Source organism: Sturnus vulgaris, chromosome 1, assembly GCF_052056855.1.
Source record: "Sturnus vulgaris isolate bStuVul1 chromosome 1, bStuVul1.hap1, whole genome shotgun sequence".
In the NCBI taxonomy this organism is placed as follows: domain Eukaryota; kingdom Metazoa; phylum Chordata; class Aves; order Passeriformes; family Sturnidae; genus Sturnus; species Sturnus vulgaris.
This window is the reverse complement of record NC_142243.1, coordinates 148,174,389-148,199,097: the sequence shown is the minus strand read 5'-3', so window position 1 is coordinate 148,199,097 and position 24,709 is coordinate 148,174,389. Positions and strand designations below refer to the sequence as shown.

The 24,709-nt window shown below is 40.1% G+C and overlaps 2 protein-coding genes across 10 annotated transcripts in view; one reads left to right on the top strand and one right to left on the bottom strand.

Annotated features, from left to right (window-relative positions):
• Positions 1 to 24,134, top strand: part of OC90 (otoconin 90) — a 27,611-nt gene extending 3,477 nt beyond the window's left edge. Inside the window, exons 2-16 of the mRNA XM_088179482.1 lie at positions 298 to 299; positions 2,525 to 2,594; positions 2,838 to 2,897; positions 3,156 to 3,330; positions 5,945 to 6,057; positions 6,785 to 6,913; positions 8,356 to 8,397; positions 8,757 to 8,813; positions 11,745 to 11,795; positions 12,097 to 12,153; positions 14,038 to 14,187; positions 14,535 to 14,624; positions 16,183 to 16,357; positions 17,366 to 17,472; positions 17,952 to 24,134. Coding sequence (XP_088035608.1) covers positions 298 to 299; positions 2,525 to 2,594; positions 2,838 to 2,897; positions 3,156 to 3,330; positions 5,945 to 6,057; positions 6,785 to 6,913; positions 8,356 to 8,397; positions 8,757 to 8,813; positions 11,745 to 11,795; positions 12,097 to 12,153; positions 14,038 to 14,187; positions 14,535 to 14,624; positions 16,183 to 16,357; positions 17,366 to 17,472; positions 17,952 to 18,262 — 1,589 coding nt within the window. The 3' untranslated portion in view covers positions 18,263 to 24,134. The remainder of the gene's footprint in view (positions 1 to 297; positions 300 to 2,524; positions 2,595 to 2,837; positions 2,898 to 3,155; positions 3,331 to 5,944; positions 6,058 to 6,784; positions 6,914 to 8,355; positions 8,398 to 8,756; positions 8,814 to 11,744; positions 11,796 to 12,096; positions 12,154 to 14,037; positions 14,188 to 14,534; positions 14,625 to 16,182; positions 16,358 to 17,365; positions 17,473 to 17,951) is intronic.
• Positions 21,698 to 24,709, bottom strand: part of EFR3A (EFR3 homolog A) — a 75,894-nt gene continuing 72,882 nt past the window's right edge. For 5 of the 9 annotated variants that reach the window (XM_088179436.1, XM_088179449.1, XM_088179466.1 and 2 more), the window contains exon 24: positions 21,698 to 22,872. In XM_088179436.1, coding sequence (XP_088035562.1) covers positions 22,755 to 22,872 — 118 coding nt within the window. In that variant the 3' untranslated portion in view covers positions 21,698 to 22,754. The other 4 variants (XM_088179459.1, XM_088179462.1, XM_014882132.2 and 1 more) reach the window with 2 other exon arrangements.

The window sequence follows — 24,709 nt, the reverse complement described above, 5'->3', positions numbered from 1 at the left end:
AATATGATTTACCTTGAATAAATCAAATAGTTTGGGTTTGCTGTACCCTGACTTTTTCTGGCATAGTCGAGGTTTTTGCTTCCCAAGGACTATAAGGAGTGCATCCATGTCCTGTATTAGGATATTTTAGTGAGTCATGGCTGAAAAAGACAACTGGAGGTGCAATGATGTTTTTTGATGTTTTTTTTTTTTTTTTGGCAACATTTCAGAAAACTGTTTTCAGGTAGGAAAATCGCAGATGCAGTCCAGAAACAACTTTATATGTAACTAAACATCAAAAGAAATTCCATGGATAAGGTGTACAATGGGAAAGCCCAAGAGCTGATGTATCATACAAATCTCCTCAAAACATACTGAATTTTTTAACAGGTTTTAGAGAGAGGTGAGACAAGTTTGCATCCCCAGGGTCTTCTGGAGGATTGATTTTTGTAGGGAAAACTTTCAATGCCTCTACAGAGAATGACATAGGACCAGTAGCTCCAAATACTTGATACCAAAAGAGAAAAAGAGAATAATTACTCCAGGAAGTATTTTCTCCTTGTTCCTCCCATCTCCAATTTAAACAAAAGTAAGCAATCTTGTTAGCTAACATTGGTTCATTGATCTTGACTTGGTGACAATTAGAAAAGTTTTTGTCTGTAATGAGAGGATTAGAAGATCCAATGATTTATGAAACTGCTGAGCAGACATTCCTCTCCAGAGGCACTTCAAACATTGATGTGTTAATTGGGTGTACACAGTTCAGTTTGCTCAGAAGAACTAATAGCAAGTGAAGGATAGTGGAGCAATCACAGCTTCCAGCACCCCTGGAATAAGGTTTTGTCAATTTTCTCCTCTGATGCATTTCAACTCTATGGGACTTTCATGTTTTCCAAACATTTTGCTGAAAGGACCCAATGATTAATGGCTGTTCATCCACACTTAGTCTGAGCCGTGGTGTTGTGCAGTGTGTCAAACCTGGCTCCAGTTGCTCTTGACAGAACCTGACCCAGGTGATGTTTGTCATTGCAGAGGAAATACAGGCTTTAAGCCAGAAAATAAGGGTTAGTTTTCTTTAGCAAGCACATGTACAAATATAGCATTCAATGCTATTTTTTTTGCAAGGCGTGCCATTATTTCACCTGAAGCTGAGTTCCTCATGGCCATGAAGCTTTCAACAGACTTGTTCCAGTTCTGTGAAAAGACCAACCTTTATTGGGAGACTTTTTCCAGTTTGTGGAAAGCAATTTGCTCTTGTTAGTCCTGCTGCACAAAAGGACGCTTTTGATGGATTACTGTTTATCTAAAAGCTTCTCACTGTGACCAAGAATTTCAGGAAAAAGAATAACACAAGAGGAAGCACTTCTTCCTGACTCACTCAATCCTCACTCCTGTATCCTTATTCTGCAACTGACCTTGAGAAATTAATTGCTGGGAGCATATGACTGTTACCATGAACATCTTGTTCACACCACAAAAGTTGTAGACATCCTGAGAAAGCACTTATATATGATCTTAGAAACAAAAATCCTATTTTTCCTAATCCTTTGCCAAACATAGAGTTAAGCCTCTTATCTAAAAACCCCACGACTCTGCTTTACTCTTTTACACCTATATTTATTGAAGGAAAATGTAACAGATGAGCAAGACAACTGTCAGCTCTTTCTCAGAATATTTATAAAGAAAAAGGACAGCTTTCCTAATGCCAGTTATTCTGATACATAAGTTATGCCATGAATTTGACATTATGGGCTTTTTCAATTTTAAATATTTAGATTCTTGAGACAGTAAATACCCTTTACTTACTACAGTTTTTTAAAAAGCCAAGGTTAAATAAATCCAAAGTAATACAATGTCTTCTGAAATCATGCAGAGGAAAAGAACAGGTGAAAAAATGGGAAGGGAGAGAACAAATATTATATTTTACTCTAATTGAGGACTTGGCCAACAGAAAAAAATGAAAGTGTTGAAAATATGCCAAATCTACCACGTCATCTTCAAAAGGAAGAAGAGATAATTATATTAAAATATAAAGAGTTATAGGAAGAGAGGCCACGAGCCAATAAGGAAATAGCCAAGATGGACTCAGAAAAACCAAATCACTACAAATAACCCTGCTTCACATTACAGCACAGGGTTACAGAGTATTTGAGACAGAAGTGGACACTAAACCAATTTTATATAATTCTACTAATTTGTCCCAGTAAGGGCTGCTGTTCAGATGAGAACAGGAAGAGAAGGGTTAGCTCATCCTCAGCAGCAATACCTGTTTAACAGAGACTGGGTTTTGAGCTGAGGTGGATGTGAATTACCAGTACACACCAGTCCACACCAGTACAATTGTGGGCTTCCCAGGCTGGGGGTGGAGCTGAGCAAATACTTCATGTCTTTGATAAATCAGCTTACCAATGTAGGAAGATGTTCAAAATGCCTGCATAGTGTCATAATGAAATATATGTTGCTGGTTTATTGTGATCTTTTGGGATTTGGTTTTTTGGCACTTTTTTTACTTTAAAATTTTTTCTTCTCAAATTTATTTGCTGAGGTAGGTGGCCAAGAACTGGAGCCGCCTGCACTCCTGCCAGAGCTGCTTAACACACCTGAAAGAATCTTGAGTAAGAAAGGTTTAAGCTTTATTTTTTTGCATATTGCATGGCAGTGGGAATCCTTGTACTCCAGAAGCATCACAGGGAAATGTGAGCAAATAGCTAAGAACTCATCTAAAAATGGCTTAACAACTGAAGTGAGACCAGGGGAACTCTGGGGATATTTGTTGTCTTTTTTTTTTTTTTTTTTTTTTTTTTTTTTTTTTTTTTTTTTTTTAGTAAACAAGGTTTGTTTGTTTATTTTTCATTTAGGCAATGCCACACTCTTCAATGGAGTCTTTCAAAATGTGGAAAGTGTTGCATTATTTTTTGGTATGTACCTGTTCCATTCGTACTTGAGCACTGAATAGAAATCCTGTGGGGTTTGTTTTTATACATTTACTAAGAGGAAACAGGGATTTTTGTGGATGCAATATCCCCAAAGACACCGAACACTAAACACTGAGTGCCAAGCACTGCCCGATGTCTCTGCCTTGTCTGGGCTCTGTATTCATGCAAACATCACCTGTGTGTGACCCACACCTGCCTCACCTCCCCTAACCAGGTGTTTTATGGCTGTTCTCTTTCCAGACTGCCTGGGCTCTCACTTCACCTGGATACAGTCCATCTTCACTAACTTCCCTGCCCTTCTCAACTTTGTGAACAAAATGAAGTGTGTCACTGGGTTTTGTCCCAGGGATTTTGAGGACTATGGTTGCTCTTGCCGGTTTGAGATGGAAGGGCTCCCCGTGGATGGAGCTGATGAGTAAGTCATGTCCATGAGAGGTCCTTTTCTGCCCTGACTGGCAATAAATGCCCTCATGCTCTGATTAGCCAAAGCATAACGTCTATATAAATGATTTAAAAACATTAATAAAAAGATAGATTTATTTGGGGCTAAGTAAGACCCACAACATCTGGCTCTAGTGAGAGAAAATGTAATCTCAGGCCAGGACAATCAAATAGTTGCTCAATTTTATCAGCAGGAGATGTGAAAGGAAATTCAAAGAGAATCAAGATACATACGTGTCTGTGAAGAAAATGGGTTTTCCAACAATATAATGTATTAATTCCCTGAGTGAAGACAGCAAGGGCTCAGAAAGGGCTAAGCCTATAGATAGGTGGAAATTAATCCATCCACTCTGCAGCACGGGATGGCTGGGAAAATGGAGATCTAACCCTGCTACTGGAAAAAAGCCATGGAACTGCTCTGTGAAAGGTTTTCTGAACAATTGTGATGATATCCTGAAACAGGAGCTCGAGTCAGTTCAATGGATTGATACCCAAGAGCTGAGCACCTGGGCTTTTGCTTCACTCAGCTTCATTTTAATGCAGAGCAGCACAAACCCAGAAACTGCAGAAACATCCATCAGCAGGTTTGTCCTGAGAATCACCCACACAGCCAGTTTGTATTTACAAATTGTTTTGCAGCCCTGGGGTGAGGTTTCCCTATCAGCACAGAACTCCTACTGCTGCATGCAGCAAACAGAGACTGATTATTGCTTTGCCACTGACAGAGATGTGCTCTTGGTTCAAGGGAGCCTCCAAACCAGTGGCTTGCATGTCTTTCCCAGAGACAGTTCTCACAGAGTAGCATTTTTTTTCCACTGGTTTTATTCCTTAGAAACTAGTTTTGCAAATCTTGGGGCTTCCCTGTGCCATTTCTGTTGCACAGAAAAGGGCTCAGTGCCTCACAGCAGGTTTTTAAGGCATTATAAAGTACTAGTTCCTGTAAGAGGAACCTTTTCCCATTTCCCAGAGTAGTTCATTGTCATACCTAAATTAGGAGCCAAGTTTACCTCCACAGACCTTGTGAAAGAGAAGCAGACTCAGAAGACAATCTATGTCCTACTATGTCCTGCTTGCAAATGGAAACTAAGCAAATTTTTGGATTAACTGTTGCAGTAAATGTTGATGTAACTGTGAATCTCTAAACAAACAAGAAGTGCAGAGAGTTTTTGCTAGACTTCTTATGCAGTTAGAGGAGCTTTTAGGTGCTAACACCTCGCTAGACCTCAGGTAGTCAGGAAAGTGTTGAGATATCACCAGTTTGGTGTTCAAAACCCTGTTCCTGATGGAGCTCACAGATTTCAGCCTCATCTCTGGAACATGGCACATTTGTGGTGCAGAGGAGCCATCAGGCCTTTCTGCTGAATGCTATTTGCCCTCACTTTTTTTACGTACATTCCTTGGACTCCTCAGGTTGTGAAGATAAATTAAATATTGTGATCATTATTTATTAATAAAGTCAGTGATTGAATATTAAATTATTTCTGAATGTAGGGGGTGAAGAAGTGCACGTGTAGCCTAGAAGGGCTTCCTAGAAGGGAGCCTGGCAAGGAGCAGGTGTCAGACTTCCTGACAGCAGGGGCTGGGTTTGGATGTTTGTGCTGTCCTTGCCTTCAGCATTGTCCAGGCCAGATGCAAGTCAATAACAGATCTGTGTTTTGAGTCCATTTCTCTGAAATGAGGGTATTCCAAACTGAATCCAACACCAAGGCCCTTTAATCTATGTAACAATTCTACCTGGGGTAAATGATGACTGTTTCATTGGTGTTTAATTTACAGCTGATGTCAGTGCACAGATGTTGTGTAGGTGATTTATCTGTACAAAGAGCTGAAGAGAGGATTAAGAAAAGCTTGTTGGTTTAGTTGACTTTTTATTCCTATTCAAAGCTTAAGTGGCCCTGTAGGCAATTTGAGGTCGGTAGGATAGCAGGGATACAGGAAAACATGAGGTTTCTGACTGCCTATGTTATAGAGTGGCAGGAGAAAACTGGTTTATTCCAATGTGAGAAAAAATATTTCGTGGCCCTTTCCCATGGTTAAATGGTGCATTTAAATTGTGATTGTTGCATAGAAGTACAAGAAACAAAGGAGTGTATTTTACAGTCCCAGTGAGACACAGGAATTCACATTGCAGAGCCATTAACCCTCCATGAGTGCCAGGTTCATTGCAGTTCTCCAAATCTGCAGTGAGAAAGATTGGATCAGGACTGGATTCTAGATCTCTATAGCTGACTTTTGGGGCTTTGCTTGTCAGTGAGCTGACAGTGCTGAGGGGAATATTTGGGCACTGGTAGTGGATTTCTTACTTAAAGTGCCTGTAAAGTCCTTGCAAGTACCCAGGAACCACAGCAGGAGAGAAATGTTTGGTCGCCCACAGCAGGCAGACCTGCTCCCACCACTCAGTTCTGCATTATCCCACCACTCTGACTCAGGCAAAGGCAGCACTCAGCCTTGCTTTTGTCTGAGGATCACACCACAAACCCCTTTTCTCCTTTGGCATCTTTTGCAGTTTTGTTTAAGAGCCACGTGACATCACTACTCTCTGACCTTGAACTGAAACCCTTTGACCTCTCTGTTATTTCCTTTTTTAGATGCTGTTTTCAGCACCGCAAATGCTACGAGGAAGCGCTGGAGATGGAGTGCACGTGGGACCCATCAAAGATTGCTGCAGATTTCAGCTGCTCTGCTAAAAACCTGACCTGTGGTGAGACTGCCCTGTCCAAAGAGCTCAACACTGGAGCCTCACTCCGACCAGAAGTTTTGTTCTGGTCCACCTGCCAAAAGTCATAGACAAATTAATCAGAAACCACCTCCACTTCCCAGAGCTCCTCCAACAGGCAGCCTCTTCCTGGGGTTTCCCTTACTTTGCAGGACCACTAAGCATTGCTTGAGATGTGTCCACACATCAGAAATGCAACAGATGCTGAGGAGAGACCTGAAAAACAATCTTCTTCTGAGGCATCAAGGCGTGATTTTTCTGCATTTTGAGGGATCAGATTCTTTGTTCAGAGGGTCATGCACACTCCTCAGCTCCAGCACTATCACCAGTGAGGGCAGAGATGGTGTGTTGTAACAGGAGCTATTCCATGCAGTGCTGCTACAGGCCTGACAAGAGTGCAGTGGGGTTCTTTAATACCTAATAACATGCAATATAATTTTTCCTAAGTATTGGCTCTCAGAAAAGACTGTGCTAGAACATGGTTTGAGGATACCAGCAAAGAGGAGCAGAATCCCTAAACTAATACCCTTGCATTCTATTTAAGCCACAATCTGATCCAATTTCCATTTCTTGTTCCAAATTAAAAACATTTTTGCACAGTATAAATAGGTTTGCACTAACAAAATACAGACACAAACCTTACAGGGAGGAAAAAGCAGAAGGTGGAAAAGATTTTTCAATAGCACCTTGTTTGGAATTTTATTTCCTTCAGAATCTGTGGATCCCTGTGAACAGTTCCTCTGCACCTGCGACAAAGATGCCATTGAATGCTTTGTGAATGCACAGATTAACTCCTCCTTGAATGGGCTGGATGTCTCCTCCTGCCCATCTCCAGTTACAGGTAACAGCAGGGATCTGATCACTGCCCCTTCCTGCCAGATTTTCTCCTGGCATCAAATGTGACCCAACGAGAATGAAGCAGGAGCTGGGTGCTTTCCTGCCGTAAATCTGGTCTCTGTTTCATGTGTTCTGTCCATTTACTGCTACTTGGGTGAATACCAGGAGAGAAGGTGGTGGCAGACTGATTGCTGTCCTGGAGCAGGGCCAGCTGAGATGGGGAAGGAGGCTGGAGCCCATGAGGAAAGAGGAGAAGGCTCAGAGGAGATCTTTTTGCTGTTCTCAATACCAAGTGGGGTGTGGAGAGAAGATGGAGCCAGACTCTGCCTGGAGGTGCACAGGGACAGGACAAGAGACAAGGAAAACAACTGCAACAGGGAAATTCCAGTTAGATATGAATTGTTTTTTTCTTCAGGAAGCTGTGCCACCTGGAATGAATGAGTGATACTTGTGATGAGGTCACTAGCAGGAAATGCTGAAAGTATTGCTAACCTAAATCTTCCCTTAAATCATTCAAAAACTGTCTGGAAAAGCAAAAACAGGCATACTCTGTTCAGTTACTTGGTTTCTATTCTGGAAGGAAAAAATCCCTGCTAAGGATGAAGGGGATGTTTATTGCCATGTTCTGTAGCTGAAATTACAGCCTTGCAAGACCAAATGCCTGCCCTGGAAGCAGGCCTGGATTAAAAACTTCATTCATATGGACTGCAGTCAGACCATGGCAGGGACAGGACCTCTGGGCTCCCAAGCTGAGGGAGATGTGAAAAAGCAGCATTAGCTTTGCTAATACTATGGCTCACAGTCACAGCCTCCAGTGCTAAGGTCACACACACACACCTGTATCACTCCCTGGATGTGTGCATACCCTCCTGAATACATCAAGGGAGAAGAAATTGTCCCAGGAAGGTTTGCATCAGAGCCAGGTCGTTGTCTTTTTTTAATACAGTAATCTTTCATTGGGATCAGATGTCCCTAATGTACAGTATGGTAGATCCAACACACTAAAAATAAAGGGGAAATTGTTTGGTGCTAACAGGAAGATCATGCTGATTTTGTCACTGCTGATAGATTGAATTTTAGTTCACTGGATGCCTCTGCTTATTTTAGGTGCCTGATTATATTTCTTGATGGGGGGTGGGGGGGAAGTAACTTTGAAGGAAACATTTTCACTTAATGTTCACTCATGTTATGATTATTCTGTGTAGCTGTTCTGTCCAGTTCTGACTTTGGAAAAAAAAAAAAAAAACCAAACCCTCTCTGATGAATCAATCCATAGGCAAAGGATTTTGGTAGGTTCTTTATTACAGAGAAAAAAATGGGTGAAATGGGCATGTATTATCTTTGATTTAATAGGAATACATTCAATGGACTCCTGATTTGTACTATTAAGATCAAACAGTGAAAAAATCTCCTTCTCACACTTTATGAGAGACTTTTCTCTTTCAGAAAGAACCAACAAGAGAGAACTGACAACACGTCACAAGGAGGGTAGGTCACTTCTGTAATTCTTTGTCTGGAATGTATTAAATTGAGACCAACCTATACTCAGAAAAATAAGCTGTGGAAATGGGAATTTAAAGAATGCTGACTGCTAGCCAATTCCTCTTGTTTGGGTTGAAACTCTTCGGGATTATTTTTTATTATTATACTGCATGTAGCTCAATAGAGTTTGGTATCAGCAGGGGATAAATACTAAAGCAATATTTTAATGCTGCTGCTGTATTCATACTACTATTTAGAAATAAGTTCCCTTTTGATGACTCTGATCATGTTATTCCATGAGACAGTCTAAGGAGCACCCTAAGCCACGAGTTTCTGGAAGAAAAACATTTTTCTTTTTTTTGCAGAGTTGGTTCATCAAGAGACTGATGAAATACAGGCTGTGACTGCATCTGTGGAAGAAGGTTTGCAACTTAAGAGTGAAAAGAGCCCTCCTTTCACCTCCCAAAAGCTGAGAGAATACAGATGTTTGCTTTCTTTCTGCCCTTCTAAAAGGAGTGATGTAAAATTAGGTGTAATGTTTTGGTGATGAAGGAAGATTGAATGGGAAGGTGCAATTTTTCAATTTGTGCATGTAATGTAAATTTGTAAATGTAATGCGTTTACAGTAAGTTTCACAAGGGCCGAGAATGAACTCTCTACAACAAAAGCTGTTTTCATCAAAATAGCCTTTTTTCCCTGGCAACACAGGTTAGAGCAGGTGAGCTGTTTGGCAGAGATGCCCTCTGTGAGTGCCAACCACTGGACCCACAGCCAATTGCATATTTTTTGTCTTTAAAAGATATAGAATTAATTAAGATCAAGCAGTAGCACGAGGAAATTCTGAGCATGGTTTATGCCAAGGAGCCACCAGTTTGGTGATTTATTTACTTGCAATGAAGAGATACAGGCTGAAACCTCCTCACTTTGGAGCCTCCTTGGTGAGTCTTTAAGCACTAGACCAAGTGTTTCTTGTAACAGTCTTTTTTTTTTATTTTATTTTTTTTGCTACAATCAATGGCTGTCTTATGAGGAGTGGGTACTTGCAAAACCTCACTGCTGCAGTGTGAGAATCTGTTCTCTTGCCTGCATGGTGAGCACTGCAACATGAGAGGCCAGGGACAGAAGCACCCAAAGCCCTTTGTAGCTCTGGGAGGGAGCACCTTGTATGAGAGGGCCAAGATATGAAGCAGACAGGGAGACCAGTCTTGGACTATTATCCAGTTTAGCTGCTGCACTCTTCTTTTGTGGCTCCATTACAAGCAAAGGAACACTGCTAAGGGAGGAATGGCATTAGAGCTGCTGGAAAATGGACTGGGGTGCTGGTCCACAGTTGTCTCCCTAGGAGCCAGTGTGTGCCCAGGAGGCTCAGAAGGCCAATGGCATCTTGGCCTGTGCCAGCAATAGTGTGACCAGCAGGACCAGGGCAGTGATAACTCCTCTGCATCATGAGGCTGCACCCTGAGTGCTGTGCTCTGCTCTAGATCCCTCATTTTAAAAAGGACATTGAGGTGCTGGAGTGTTTCCAGAGAAGGGCAGCAAGGCTCATGAGAGGACTAGAGAACATTTCTTATGAGCAGTGGCTGAGGCAGATGGGTTTGTTTAGTCTTGAGAAGAGCAGGCTCAGGGGGACCTCACTGCTCTCTACAGCCACCTGACAAAAGGGTGTAGTGAGGTGGGGGTTGGCCTCTTCTACTGTGCCTGCAGGGAAACAATCAGAGGAAATGTCCTTAAGATGAGACAGGGGAGGTTCAGATTAGATATTAGAAAGCATTTTTTCACTGTTCAGGTGTTCAGACATTGGAACAGGCTGCCCAGGGAGGTGGTGGAGTCACCACCCCTGAAGGTGTTGGAGAGGTGTCTGGATCTGGTGCTGGGTGATGTGGTTTAGTGGCTCAGGGGTTTCAGGGGCAGTTGGATTGGGTGATCTGAAGGTCTCTTCCTATCCTGATGATTCCATGATTCTCCATTCACAGACCCCGTATCTGCCAAGCACACAGGCAACCAGGCCACAGCTTAACCCAGAAAATCACAGAGTGGTTTGTGTTGGAAGGGGCTTTAAGGATCATCTCATTCTAAATCCCCTGCTGTGAGCAGGGACACTTTCCACTAGACTGGCTTGCATGGGGAGAGATGCAAAGTTGGATTTTTTGAGAACCTAAGAACCTGATTTCAAGCCTTAGTGTGTTCCTCTGTGTGTGCCATTGCCCTAAGTGTGAATCTGGAAAAATGAAAAACACATGGATTTTTTTTTCTTTTTAAAAAACAGTGTTTCTGACATTTAAAGGTTTGTGGGTTTATTTGTTTGGATTTTGTTTTTTATTTTTAAATAGCAGCATATGCACAAGTGTCGGTACCTGAAAAGGCTTTATGCTGAATGTAAGTGCTGCCTGTTCCTTCATATCTCTCCTGTATTATCAAAATAGTTTTTTACCATATTTTTCATTCTTGCCTAGAAAACAGAACTCCTGAAGGAATGAGAGCACCTGTATTTGCACTTCCATAGCAATCTTTTACTTCCTGAAAAAACAACTACTCCTGCTCCCTAATGAGGCACAGTCCATCATATGGCTCCAAGTATTGTCAAGGAATAAAAAGCTGTATTAGGAATTTTAGGAAGCTAAAAACAACACAAAAATCATTTCTAATCAGTCTTTGAAGGAAACATTTGGAGAACCACTTACTATTTAACAGTTGTCTCCCTGTTTAAGCTCAAAGAAGCTTCAATATTGACAACTGTGGAAGCTGCATTAAACCAAGGCTAAGTATCACTGAGAAACTCATTCAAAGACAAACAATTCTTCACATCACAACATCCTAACACAGAAAAATGTAGAGATTTTTTTTTAGATAATTTGATTTTATGTTTATAATTTATCAAAATGCAGCTGAGAAAAGAAAATAATTTTATCAGGTAAAGAAATGTTAGAGGTAAGGGAGCTATTTGGACTTATGGCTGCCCATCCATACTTGAGTTTCAGTGCAGGTAAACACAAGGTGTTCACAAGGAATGTGGTGTCCTCTGTGCACGACACTGGGATGCCAGACCTAATCCTGTTTAGTCTATTTGTCTGTCAAATGGACTTAATACTGAACTTCCCAATTCACTCATATTTATGCTGCTTCTTTCATAAAATCATAGAATCCTGTGTTAGTGCTATGTACATTATTTGCATGCAATGAGATTAATTTATCAGCATCACTTTGTCTACAACCACTGAGAAAAACAGGTTAATGTCTGTCCATGATATGTCTGAATCTTCCTGTTTTCACAAAACAGCCCTTCTCAGCAACTTGACTGTTCATAACTGTGCTGGCAATGTGTTACCTGAGTTTATATTTTCTATTTTCAACAGTGGTTTCTTTGAAGCCCCGTGACATACTCTTGGCAACTTCCAAAGCCAGAGGTAAGAGTCATTAAACATTTGTTGACAAATTTGGTGCTCTTGACTCCAAGTGAAGATGGATTTTCATTTATGGAACTCTGTGGTGTCACAGTCAAAAATCTTCAACACAGGATTTCTGGATATTTCTTTTGCTGATTTGCACATCTGTCAGCAAAACACTTAGCTTCTCCTAATTACCATCTTTATAAATCCAGGTTGTTTGGTTAAGCTTTGTAATGCTTTAAGTAAAAGTAATTTCAGAAATGCATGGCAGAAATTCAGCTGGCAGGTCACTACCATAATACCTCTGGTTTTTGTACAGTTACCTCAAGGGACCACAGAGGCACAGCTCCTGCTTCCCCCATCCTCTCAATAAAAGGTCAGTGACCCTCAGCTTTTCTCTTTCTTTGATTGACATAGTAATTCATCAACTAAAAGTGTCACAGTTAAAATTCTGTGCATGGTAGTAACAGGGCTGCTGGAGAATCAAATTTAGATCAGGGTCAGATAGCAGATACACAAACAGTAAAAGCTGGCTGAGAAGCATTAGCTGTTCCTTGCCTCCAGCCACTCATTTGCACTCCTCATCCAAGTATTTCTGAAAGCGTCTTCACATAAGGTTTCATGACATAATGGTTGTTTCTGTAAATTACATTCACAGCATCTGCTGCCAGAAGGGTTCATTTTGTTTTGCCTCCTTCTTTATTATAGACAATTTAATGGAACTCTCTCCCAATCTAAAACTTGTTCCAGCTTTCACAGGTGTCTGTGCTTTGGGCACAGCCTCACCAGTAGGTACAGCTGAAAATGGAGCACCTTGGTAGATCTGGAAGTTTTCTGTGACCTCTTTTGTGTAGAAAGGATTATCCAGGCAGGCTGAAATTCACCAGAAAAAACGTCAGGGAAAACTGCATATGGAGAGTAGAAAGCAGTCATTTTTTGACTCTGACTATACCATTTGAACAATATCCCTGTCTCCCACCCCCAAAGAATTCAGCACTGCTGTACTAAGCACTGATCAAAATCACTAAATGCTCTCCTACATTAACTTTGTTGTATCAGAAAATCTGTGTTTTGTGTTGCAGGTCTGAATGGACCCCAGGAGATTATTTGTGATATCTATTCTTAGTTAAGAGTAGAATTTCCCAAACTCTTGTTTTATTTTTTATGTCCAACAGGAATCATTTCCATTTCAACATTCCACTGCCAAACAAAGTGGCATAAAAAATGCACCTTGCTGAGCTATCAAAACCAGTGTGTGACTATTGACCCCTTTCTACCACCTTTCATGGGCTTTGCTGTGTTCTTAGCAGTACTTTTATTTTAATCTATTCTCTTATCCTGTGACAGGTTATTTTCAACACATACTAAAACCAGAACATCAGAGGGACAAGTTTAATGAATTTGAGTTTAGTCCAATTAATAAATTCAGCCAAAGAATTCAAAAGGAAAGCTTTATAAATATGAAAATACATGCTCATTAGTATTTACAAAGTATTTATTTTGTGAAATGCCACACTGTTAATATTGGAATTTAGAAAAAATAATGAAACTCCTTGATAACAGTTTTTTTTTCCTTTACAAATTAGTTTATATATAAGAAGGTTTAAAAAGTAAGAAAAATATTTTAAGTACCTCCATATTCAACAAAATATTCCTCATCAACTATAAAGTGTCAGATAATCTAAAAACAAATACCAATTTAATTTTAGGGATAAAGAATCTCCTAAAAACAATTATTTGTCAACTTATTTTCCTGTCAATATTTCCTTGTGGTTACAACCCAGTAAACCCTTCAGTCACCCAGCTCTGCACCAGTCAAATAATTTCCTCCTTTCACTGATGTTACTCTCAGTTTTTGAAACTTCAGGTGAACAGGCACTTTTAAAGCAATTTACTCAGCAAATGACATCTCATGACTTCTCACCTGTACTTTATCTCTCAGTACAGCTGACTAAGCAGCAAACAATATGGTTTTCAGCACCAGGCAAAGCTCTTTAATTAAATAATTAAATAATAATTAAAAAAACCCAAACAATCAGCAGTTAAACCACAGTCCTTTCTTCTGAAAGGCAAGAGATGGGAATAAATGACCAGTGTGGATACTCTGCTTTTCCAATTTTCCTCTTAGATATTCCTTCTCTATGACCATCAATTCACACTCCTTCTGCCTGAGGATATTACTCTCACCAGCTATCTAAAATTAAAATCTTACTGTTTATTTTCTATTTCTTCTTCTGCTTTCTTTTTTTTCCTTATTCAGAAGAAGATGGATTTATGGAAGGTTTGGTCTCAGTGGAAGAGATAATCACCTCCCCAGCCTCATTCCTGGGAGATAGCAACTCAATGCAAGTCAAAATTGTCCCCACCAACAAGAGTCCTGCAGGCACACCTGCAAGGACAAAAGGAAAAGGCAAGTGAAAAATGAATTACACCTTTTCTAATTTAGAGAACTCCCTTATTAGTGCTCACAGCTATCCGAGGAGTCAGCATTTTTCATGGATATGTAGAATAAAACTATTTTGTTATTTAAATCAGGTTACATACAGGATGTATAACACTGACTGCCCTGGAAAGGGCAGCTCACTGCCACCTGACCAGACAAACTTTAACCATTAATAAACAGCCTCCCACTAAGAATTAACAACTTTTAGAAGACTGCAGTCAATAACAGTTTAGAATATGCACTTTTGGACACACTCCTGAAAGAAGAGTTTATTGTACCTTCACAAGTCTAATCTATGCATTTGTCTTCTCCAGAGACAGGCCCTGCAAGGGGTGGCCTGAGCACAGCCTCCTCTGGAATAGCTCTGGACCTGGGACTGTCTGAGAGAGGACCTGCAGGAAAAGGTAAATAAAGGGTTTTTCCCACATTACATCTGATGAAATATTCAGCAACCCCTATATTAAAAACAGGTATGTATTACATATAAAGATTATAGTTATTTTAAACCAGTTAGATAAACACACATGTATTGGTATTGAGAAGAACAGGAGGTGGAGACATCTGCAAAAGCTTCCATCACTTTAACCACTTCTGCCACTATACTGTCAGTCACACTTATAAAAACTAATTATTATTAGCTTGTAAGTACATTTTTCATATAGTGCAGTGTCTAAAGTGAGCTCAGGGAATGTTTCTTCCTGGTTTTGTTTGTTGGAAGTAATTTAATCACATCTTTAAGTTACTTTGTTTTATAAGCAGCAGTAATAGGAATTTTCCTGCTCTTCATTCTGACCTTTTGCAACAGTCTTGTCAGTCAGACTTTTTCTCACCATTTCTAAATCTGTTACAATTCCTGCTCAGAGATCTCAGAGATCCTAAGATATTTTGGACCTGCCACAACTATAAATCCCCACTCAAGGACTGTCCCATCCATCCTTTTAGGCTTCCCAATGGAGAGAAGCAGCCCTGGAACTGGAAAAGAGAGAAGAATCAACCCCACCTTTCACCAAACTGGAAAATTTGATTTTAAAATACCAGCTTTTAGAGAGCAGAGATCAATTCCCTGAACCTGTGGCTTATTCTGTGAATTAACATGAATGAGTCAAGCCCCAAGAAGGCACATGGGTAGAATTTCTTGTTGGAGACAGTAAACCAGGATTGACCCTGACAGGAGCAGGGAAACAGTCTAGAGCTACAGAGGGGAAGATGGGATTACTCATGGGAGAAAGGAAGATGCAGAGGGAACAGAAGCCTTCCCTCCCTCCTGCCTTCCCTCCTTCTACAATCCAGCCATCAGCCCCTTCCATCCTTTCCCTGGCAAAGTCCCAGAAGAGGCCCCTTTGATATCTTTTTCCTGATATGGAACACTGTGTTCTTCCAAATCTTATGAATAATTACCACAATATCAGTTTTTCCTGAGTAGAGGGAGCCACAGAGACATTAGGATTGGGATTTGGTGATGCCAAAACCTCAGCAGCACAACAGCCATTACAATAGATCGCTCCTGCATTTGGTCTAGGGGCACTATAGCTCAAATTGGACTATATTTCAAATGAGAACAAAAAAAATTTCTTTCCTTCAGCAAAACACGGTCATGGTCACAGCTATTACTGTGGAAGAACAAGATGTTAGGACTGTATTTTGCAAATAACCAAGACAGAAACTCAATACTCAGCTGAGTTTGAATATTCAAAAAAAATTTACTTATGAAAGATTACAAAGGACTGCTAAGTATTCTTATTGCAGTCCAATTTGACTTGAACATTCTGTTTTCAAAAGGATCTCTCTCTCCTTTAAATATTGCAGTATTCTAAGAGCCACAATTCATGGACTGAAGCAATAATTTAGAGACATTAAAATGTTGTTCTTCAAAGTTTCTGATAGCTCTAAAAACACTTGTATCTTCACAAGAGAGCCCTCAAGTGAAAACATGATGTGTCAAATAATAACTTTGCTTTGTAGTGTGCGAGCGATTGACCTTTCTGCAAGACAGAGGGCGTGGAAGAGTGCAGAGGGAGCTGCCCCAGCTGGGAGAAATGCTGTTCTGTTTAACTGAGCGATGCCCAGAGGAATTTGAGTCTTATGGCTGCTATTGTGGCCAAGAGGGAAGAGGTGATCCCACCGATGCACTGGACAGGTGTGGGATCCTCTGCATGTGCCATTAACTCTGGGTGTTATTGTGGTGCCCTGGACCAAGGAAGATTAGTACATAATTTTTGGGCATTGTGTTGCTATGTAGCAGTAGTCAAATCACATTTTGGGGGAAAAAAATCCACTTATATAAATAAAACACAAAATACTCTAATGTGGCTAAACCACATTCTATTGTTGCATCAATGTTTTGGAGAGTACTTACTAACTCAATTAAAATAAGAAAGGAGAACAATGGAGGGTAAGCAGAGCAGAAGGAGAAGTACATTAAATAGATGAGGATAAGGGCCACAGTGAAACTTGGCCAATAGGTGGCTTAAAAAGTGACTTATGAAGAGAAGAATTAACATCCACCCAGGGCACACTGTCCTTCAGAAGGGAGCAGAGCTGGAGCAAAGTTCTGTTGGAGCTGCAGCCAAGAGCCAGCATGGCTGATGATGAGGGGCAGTGCAGAGAATTCCATAAATAAAAGTGCCTCTGGGAGCGTTGTATTTACAGCTAAAAATCCTTTCCTCTGTGGAAGTTCATTACAGTTGGGGCACATCAGCCTAAGTAGAGAACACACCTTTTCCTGTACTCACACACAAACAAGACAGCCCACACATGAAAAATTGGATTAGTTGATGGCATGATCTGGGTATGATGACGCAGTTTTCAGATTTCCAGCCAGGATTTGAACACTGGAAGACATTTCTCACAGCAGAATAGGTCATGGTAACAATTGTAATTATGTGTCATGACACATAATTAAAACACACCTCTTTTAAATATAGGAATTAGGAAGAGAGAAGTGAAAGTAGGAACAAGTATAGGAAGAAAGTAGGAACAGCTTGGGTTGTTTTCTGCTCTTCATAGAAAAAAAAATCCAGGATATGAAAACTAGAATTTTTTAGTTTTAAATGGGCACTGAAAATAAAGACAGACAAATAAGTGTGAGCATCGTGGGATTCAGGAAGAGTAAGTATTTTCCATTTACTTCTACTGTTTGTTTTAGATGCTGCTTCTCTCATCACTGCTGTATGGAGCAAGTTAAGAAACTTGGATGTCATGAAGAAAGAAGTTTGAGATCTGAAGTTGTATGTTTTGATCACACGCCAAAATGTAAGCTTGTGTGAGAGGAAATTCTCATGTCCTGATGACAGTGTATCAACATGATAGACTGAATAACACTATGACAGAGCTGCTAGAGCTGAGTATGGAGACAGAAATATTTAGCTTAGAAAAAATCAGCAATGTTTACTAAAAACTTGAAGTTTTTCCCAGTTGAGACAGCGGTTATTACACTGCTGTGTATGTGACCAGGTCAGGCTGAGAAAATTACATTCACACATTTTACAATTGTGGACAGAGGTCAGCTATTTGTGCATTTGCATTCACAAATTTAACTAATGCCAGTAGAACTTTCCACTGTCCAGCACCTTGGTGTCAGGCTTTTGTTTAGGTAATTAATGGTGACTTTGGAGACTAAAATTCATGGCAGATTTGAAAATTTTATTTCAATAGCTCATCTACCTGTGGCAAATTATACATGAAGTAAGGTTAACAGCTTTCAAACCTTAATTGTGAAACTTCTCTTTCAGGCATTGGCTGGAGCACGTGTGAGAAGCTCCTCTGTGCCTGTGACAAAGCTGCAGCTGAGTGCATGGCTTCTGCCTTCTTCAACGAGAGCCTGAAGCTTCCCCACGGGCAGGAGTGCCGAGAGGAGAAGCTCCCCTGCCCAGGTCACCCTGCTGAAAGGCCTCCAACAAGCACAGAAACAGGCACAGGGGGTTCCAGCTCCCAGGAGAGCAGTGAGGAGGAAGGAGCCCTGCGGAGCGGATTCCAAAGAGCCAAGAGAGGGACAAAGCGTCTCACTGGGAACTCCAGAACTGTGGGACACGAGGGCAGATAAGCACCCACCTTCAGGGGCTTGGGAAGGGGCATGACAACAGCTAGCTACTGAGTACCTGCTCCTTATCCTCTACACGATGGCTCGCCCTCTCCAGCACACAAATGACATAATCATAGACTAGGATTAGGTGTTAGGCTGTATTAACCTCTTACTGTAGGGAGGCCAGCACAAGGGACCATTGATCTAGGTCAGATATTACCTTAAATAATGATTTGACAGCATTCTATATAATTTCACTTGATTTTTTTATGTAAAAACTGTTATGATCAGATTGACTTTTGTTAACTGTGCACTTGGTTCAGACTGGATCTCGCTAATGGTGGCCAAGTATTCCAGGTTTTTAATTAAACCAACCTGCAACTACTCCAACTCCTTCTGCAAACATTCTTCCTTTACTGAGCTTAGCAGGATACACCCAGAAGCAAAGCTAAAGTAATTACATGAAAATTAGTTCCATTTTTCATTCCTGTCTATAGCTATGTATGACTCCTCTCTGAAGGGAACAGAAGGTCCAAAATGCTGGACAGACCCTCCTCTTAGGGAAGCCTCTTCCTCCATGGGGCCCAAGTTAAGGACATGACCAGGAAACTTCCCAGCCTGGTACAGCCCTTGGATGTACTTGTTATTGCTTTCCCACGTTGGGGGTGATGAAGTCACAACGTGAAGTCCAAGGGTAATCAAAAGAGACTTCAGTGCCTTGGAATGGCTGAATCAGGAAATGTGGAGCCCAGGTCATTTTCCCCCTATCCTTGCAGGAACAGACAGACCCAGTCTACCAATACTTGGCTCCATGGTTGGGTCACAGCCAGAATTTGAGTTCTCTTGGTAATGGGATAATAAGCACATCACCAGACCTGTTTGTGTCAGATGGGATTCATATTTCTCACATGGGCAAGAGGGTCTTTGCTTACAAGCTATCAGGGCATACTGACAGGCTTTAAAACAGATGTGAAGGGAGAGAGGTGTAATATCAGGCCATGACAAACCTCTAAGGATCCCTTCCAACTCACCCTATCCTATGACTCACCAACACCTCCTAGAACAAAAAATGTTGCTACGAACTTCCCAGTGATTCAGCTGCTCTGGAAGGTCTGGATTTCTTCTCCATCATCTTGTTCTACAGGGCTGAATTTAGTCACAAAGTATTCCTACAGACCTATGACTGTATGCTCATGCTGGGTGCAGAGATGCTGCCTGTGTTCTTCCAGATCCTGCAGCAGTTCATTAAACCCCAGCATCTGATCCTGTGTGAACAGAACAGTGTGAGAACAGCAGGTGAAAATGACTATGAATGTTCTTGGATGAGCAGTTTATATTCTATAAACTTCTGGGTGGTGATATGTCCCCTTCAGTATTTTTCCTACATTAGAAGTGCAAAGGATTCCTACTGTGCAAAAACCCCCCAAACAAACAAAACCCTAAACAAACAAATAAAAAACCAAACACTACCACCCCCCCTGCAAAGTGCACTCAAACAAACACACGAAAAATCCCACCACACAAGTCCTCAAAATAAACCCCAAAGGTATTCAGTCACATGAATCCCTCTGGACCCCAGTGGCTACACCATCAGTACTAGTGGAAAAAACAACAGAACAAAAATACTTTCTTTAAGGGAAAGCAGAGAGGTCAGATAAGTGATGTGAGAAATTCTATTTGCAGATAAGATTTTAATTAACTCCCCGTTTAAGCTGTACAGAAAAAGGACATCTCAGTACCAAAGCAAACCACTAAAACTGTAAAATGTCCATTTTTGTCCTATGCTGAGGATGAGATCCGCATTACACTGCAACTTTTATCAACTTTTATTATAGGGATGAAAAATTATTTTATATTTCACAGAATTTATAAATATTGCAATGAGAAAGTGAGACGAATAATGAGCTGAAATGTGGAAAACCGGCCTGTAAATAGGTGAATGAATTTCACTGCAGAGCAACAGTAACATCAGTTCATCTCTTTGACAAAAGTGGTGCTGCTACTCTGAACACTGCACCTTAAAATAAACTCCCATTCCTTTCTGCTCATTAACACTACCTTCATGGTTATGCAAACATTCACTCAACGATGCTGAATTTTCTGAATGCAGATATAGGGGTGGATCATCTAATCAATCAGGTAGAAGAAAAATTACAAAATAAATATGCTGTTGTTCAGGCAATGTTGTCATTAATTCCTTTGAGCTTTTTTCCCCAGTATCTTTTATTTCGGGAAGAGTTTAACACCCAAGTTGTGCCCTAATTACTACCACATGAATTATGCTGATAAAGTGAAGTCTTAAATAAATCTAGTCATGATTAGCTACATTTATTTGTAATCAGAGATCAGTGCTAAAATAATAATAAAAAAATGACAAGCAGATCAAAAAGAAACATTTAGCATAACTTTTTTTTCTTTCGTCTCTCATTCTCCCAGTCACTTTATGCCATATTTTTCACAGATTTGGAGCACAGCTGGCCAAAACCTAGCTGTTTCCCAAAAGCAAAGAACTAATTTATTAACTACTAATCTACAAATATTTCCTACTTCAATATTTTAGCTTTTTAAGCATTGAATTCTTTGCTTGTCCCATGGGCAGGGACACCTTTCATTAGGCCAGGTTGCTCAAAGCCCCATCCAACCTGGGCAAGAACACTTTCAGGGATGGGGCATCCACAGCTTCTGTGGGCAGCCTGTTTCAGTGCCTCACCACCCTAACAGGAAAGAACTTTTTCCTACTATCTAATCTAATCCTACTCTTTCAGCTTGAAGCCATTCCTCTTTGTCTTATCACTGCATGCCCTTGCCCAAAGTCCCTCTTCAGCTCTCCTGAATCCCCTTTAGGTAGTGCTACAAGGTCTCCCCAGAGCCAAGGGAAATTATGTTCCTCCAGGATGAACAGCCCCAACTCTGATTGTCTCCATAGCAGAGATGCTCCAGCCCCTTGATCAACTTTGTGGCCTCCTCTGGACAAGTCAATCATTCTTGTTTTGGGGACCCCAGAGCAGGATGCAGGACCCCGGGTGGGGTCTCACAAGGGCAGAGCAGAGGGGGACAATCCCTTCCCTTTCCCAGGACACGTCTGGTTCCTGGGCTGCCAGAGCACATTGCTGGGACACGCTGAGCTCCTCACCCACCAGCACCTCCAAGTCCTCCCCAAGCCTGCTCTCAATCCGTTTTCCTCCCAGCCTGTGTTTGTGCTTGAGATTGCCCTGACCTCAGGGGCAGGACCTTGCACTTGGCCTTCCTGAACCTTATGAGATTCTCACGGCCTCACCTTTCAAGCCTGTCCAGGTTTAACAGTAAATAAATGTAGTAGTTTAATAACGATGCAATGCTGTAATATCTGCAAAAAAAAAAAAGGGGTATGTAAACGGAGGGCTATTTTAAATGCTAAAAAATTAGTAACTGACATAAATTGTGAGCAATAAAAATTGACTGACACCTTAGAAAAGATTAATTTTTAAATTCTGGTTTATTTTATTGCTTAAATATAGATTGCACAGTGTGTTCTTACATTTATTGAAACTGCTTCATTACGTACAGTACAGAATATATGACCATTGGAACAACAGACAAATTAACCCTACTCTGATTTTGGACAACAGGCTATTTCTACCTTTTAAAATTACCATGAATTTAATTTATCTTAAAGTGACTCACTACCAAAAGCTACATTTTTTTCAAGATGACATAATAGGAAAGAGAACCCCAAGCAACAGCTGGAATACATTTAAACTGGGTACCAATTATAACCATTAAGTGCTCAGTGTGTTGCAGTTAACACAGTGCCAGCTTTTATAAGGAGCTTTTAAGTTCTGCAGCTTGTCTGAAGAACATAAAGAGATAAGTGAAACAAAGCAGCTTTGTACTGTACAACAAACAGCATTCTTAATTCTTTTGGTTTCATTCATTGGCTCATATAACAGTAACTACCAAAACAATACATTTTACAGTCGCTCTCATCTCCCATGTGTCTAGAAAGGCCAGAGTGAACCCATTATCAACTTACAGACTCCCTGAATTTCCATAAAGAAATTAAAGATCACATGAACACACAGAGTGTTACAAGCTCTTCACTCCCTGCACTACACCTGCACAACACCTGCATTTCCCAAACTGGACATTGGAAACACGGAAACCTACCTTCACCATAAAGGAAAAATACTTCATCAACTGAACAGAAAATGAAACGCTGAATCTAGTTTTTTCACATGCAGCATTCATGCAACAGAATTCAATCACAGAAACAATCCTGTATTTACAGCACAGTCTCCATACTGCACAAGTGCAAACAGAAGTACATTCTTTATTACTTAGACTCCTTCTTCTTGTACAAAAGTGCGGAGTGATATTCTTAAAAAAATGACAGAGTGGGTAGGTGTTTTACATTGTATCCCTATGTTGGATTTACTTTTTAAAAAATTACACTCTTTATACAGGCCAAAAAACTATTATCTTACCTTAAAAAAAAAAAGAAAAAAAAAGTGAAAACTAAAAGCTAGAGTCCTATTTATGTGTAGACTGTGGTCTGATCAGGCTGATACGCTGCAGCAGTAAAAATCACAACGGAATGCTGTAGATAAGGGGCTGTTTCGTCATCCACTAACAGCTGTGATTGCACTGTTAAACTGAAAAGAAGGTCTCAATTACCTTTTGCGCTTTGTGAATGCTTTCTGAAAGTCTCAGCATGTCATCTCATAGGTTTAAGTAGCTGATGTTTCTCTGATGTCATGATACATCAGGCTTTTAAATGTAGTCCAGTATTCTACTGGACTACAGTTCAAAAAAAGGAAAATCCTTTTTATAGTAGGTTTGCAAATGCTCCAAAAAGTCAGCAAATTAGCAGGGCTCATAATCCTTCACATCTCGAGTTATGCAATCAAAGATTAATTTAGGTTGGGACTTCTGAAAGTCATCTAAACGAAGCTCCTGCTCAAAGCAAGGCTAATTGAAGTTAGGTTACTTTGTTCATATTCAGTGTTCATCCAAAACACTCAATTAAACATCTACATTTATTACTGATATTGGAGATCATTCATTCAGATTTGCACTGCCCCAGTCAGATTCAGACAGATTAAGGGACTTTAATATTCATGGCATCAATGAATGCTGTTTTCCTTTTTTTTGCCTGCAGGATTTAACGAGTCATAAAGACTGCCTTGACAATTATCATCAAATGTGCATGATTTACTCTCAGTTTTACTTTATTTACATTTGAATAGTATATGCTCAGATACGTAAACCTATGAAAGTTACCTTAAAGGTTTGAGAAATGAAACAAAAACAAACACAGAGATGTATTTCTAAAAATGCTTTTGCTTGAAAATATATGTAATAAATTCTTGATTTTTAAATGGTTTCACTGAGTTTTCTTTCAATTTCTAAAATATGACTAAAAAGCTGTTATAAACTACAGAGAAATGTCTCATAGAATATAATTTCAGTATTTATGATTTAAAATGCCCTCAGTTTATTTTCTGCTATACTAAATATATCTCTCCTGTATTTATACTAAAGCAGGCAGTAAAATACTACAATGTTTTCAAAAGTACAGTCTGTAAACCATACATCTTAAGACATGAAATATATTGCACAATTCCGTGCTTCAAGAGATTTCTCCCCTCTTAGGCAAAGCTTAAGATTTAACTTTTAGCAAGAAACACAGGACATATACTGGACGTACCTATCTAAAAAGCATGTTATGTGATGCATCAAAATATACTTAACAAGAGTGCATTAATTCATTCACTGTATTTGAACACATGTAAGGTTTTGGTTTTTTCCATCTATTCCAAACCAAACAAGTTGAGTAGCTATGACAGCATGAACAAGAGGGAGCTCAGCTAGTGCTCCACTGGTTACACTGAATGAGTTGAAGCAAGCCAAAAGCATTCTCGTTTCACATAGAATTGAGGTGGAGCAGAGTCAAAAAAAACAACCAACCAACAAACCAACCAAAAAACAAAACAAAACAAAACAAACCAACAAACCAAAACAAAAAAAGGCTTTAATAGGTTTTTCAGTTACAATATCTCAAATTAAAGGAATTTGAAGCAACACAAATTCCTAGAGTAACTGAAATATTTACCTATATGGCAAGACAAGTTTTAAATCTGACTTTTACATGTACTCAAATATGAAAATGAAGAAACATGGTATGTGAAAACCCTATTTCAAAATATATTACAGAATAAAACAATTCAAGACAGTTTCATGAATTTGGCTAAAGTGATCAGTATTTGGCTCATGTCCATCATTATATTAAAGTTAGATACAATAAACAATAAAATTTGAAAACTCATCTTGTTCTTTCTATTGTACTCTACTCTAAATAATGTCCAGCAGACTTCAGAAGACACTTAATACACACAAAGATCTGGAAACTTCATCTCATAGACTGGAACAGAATGGTAATGAGCATGTCCAGCAGTAATGGTCATCGTTCCTGAGGGGCTAGGCGGAGGA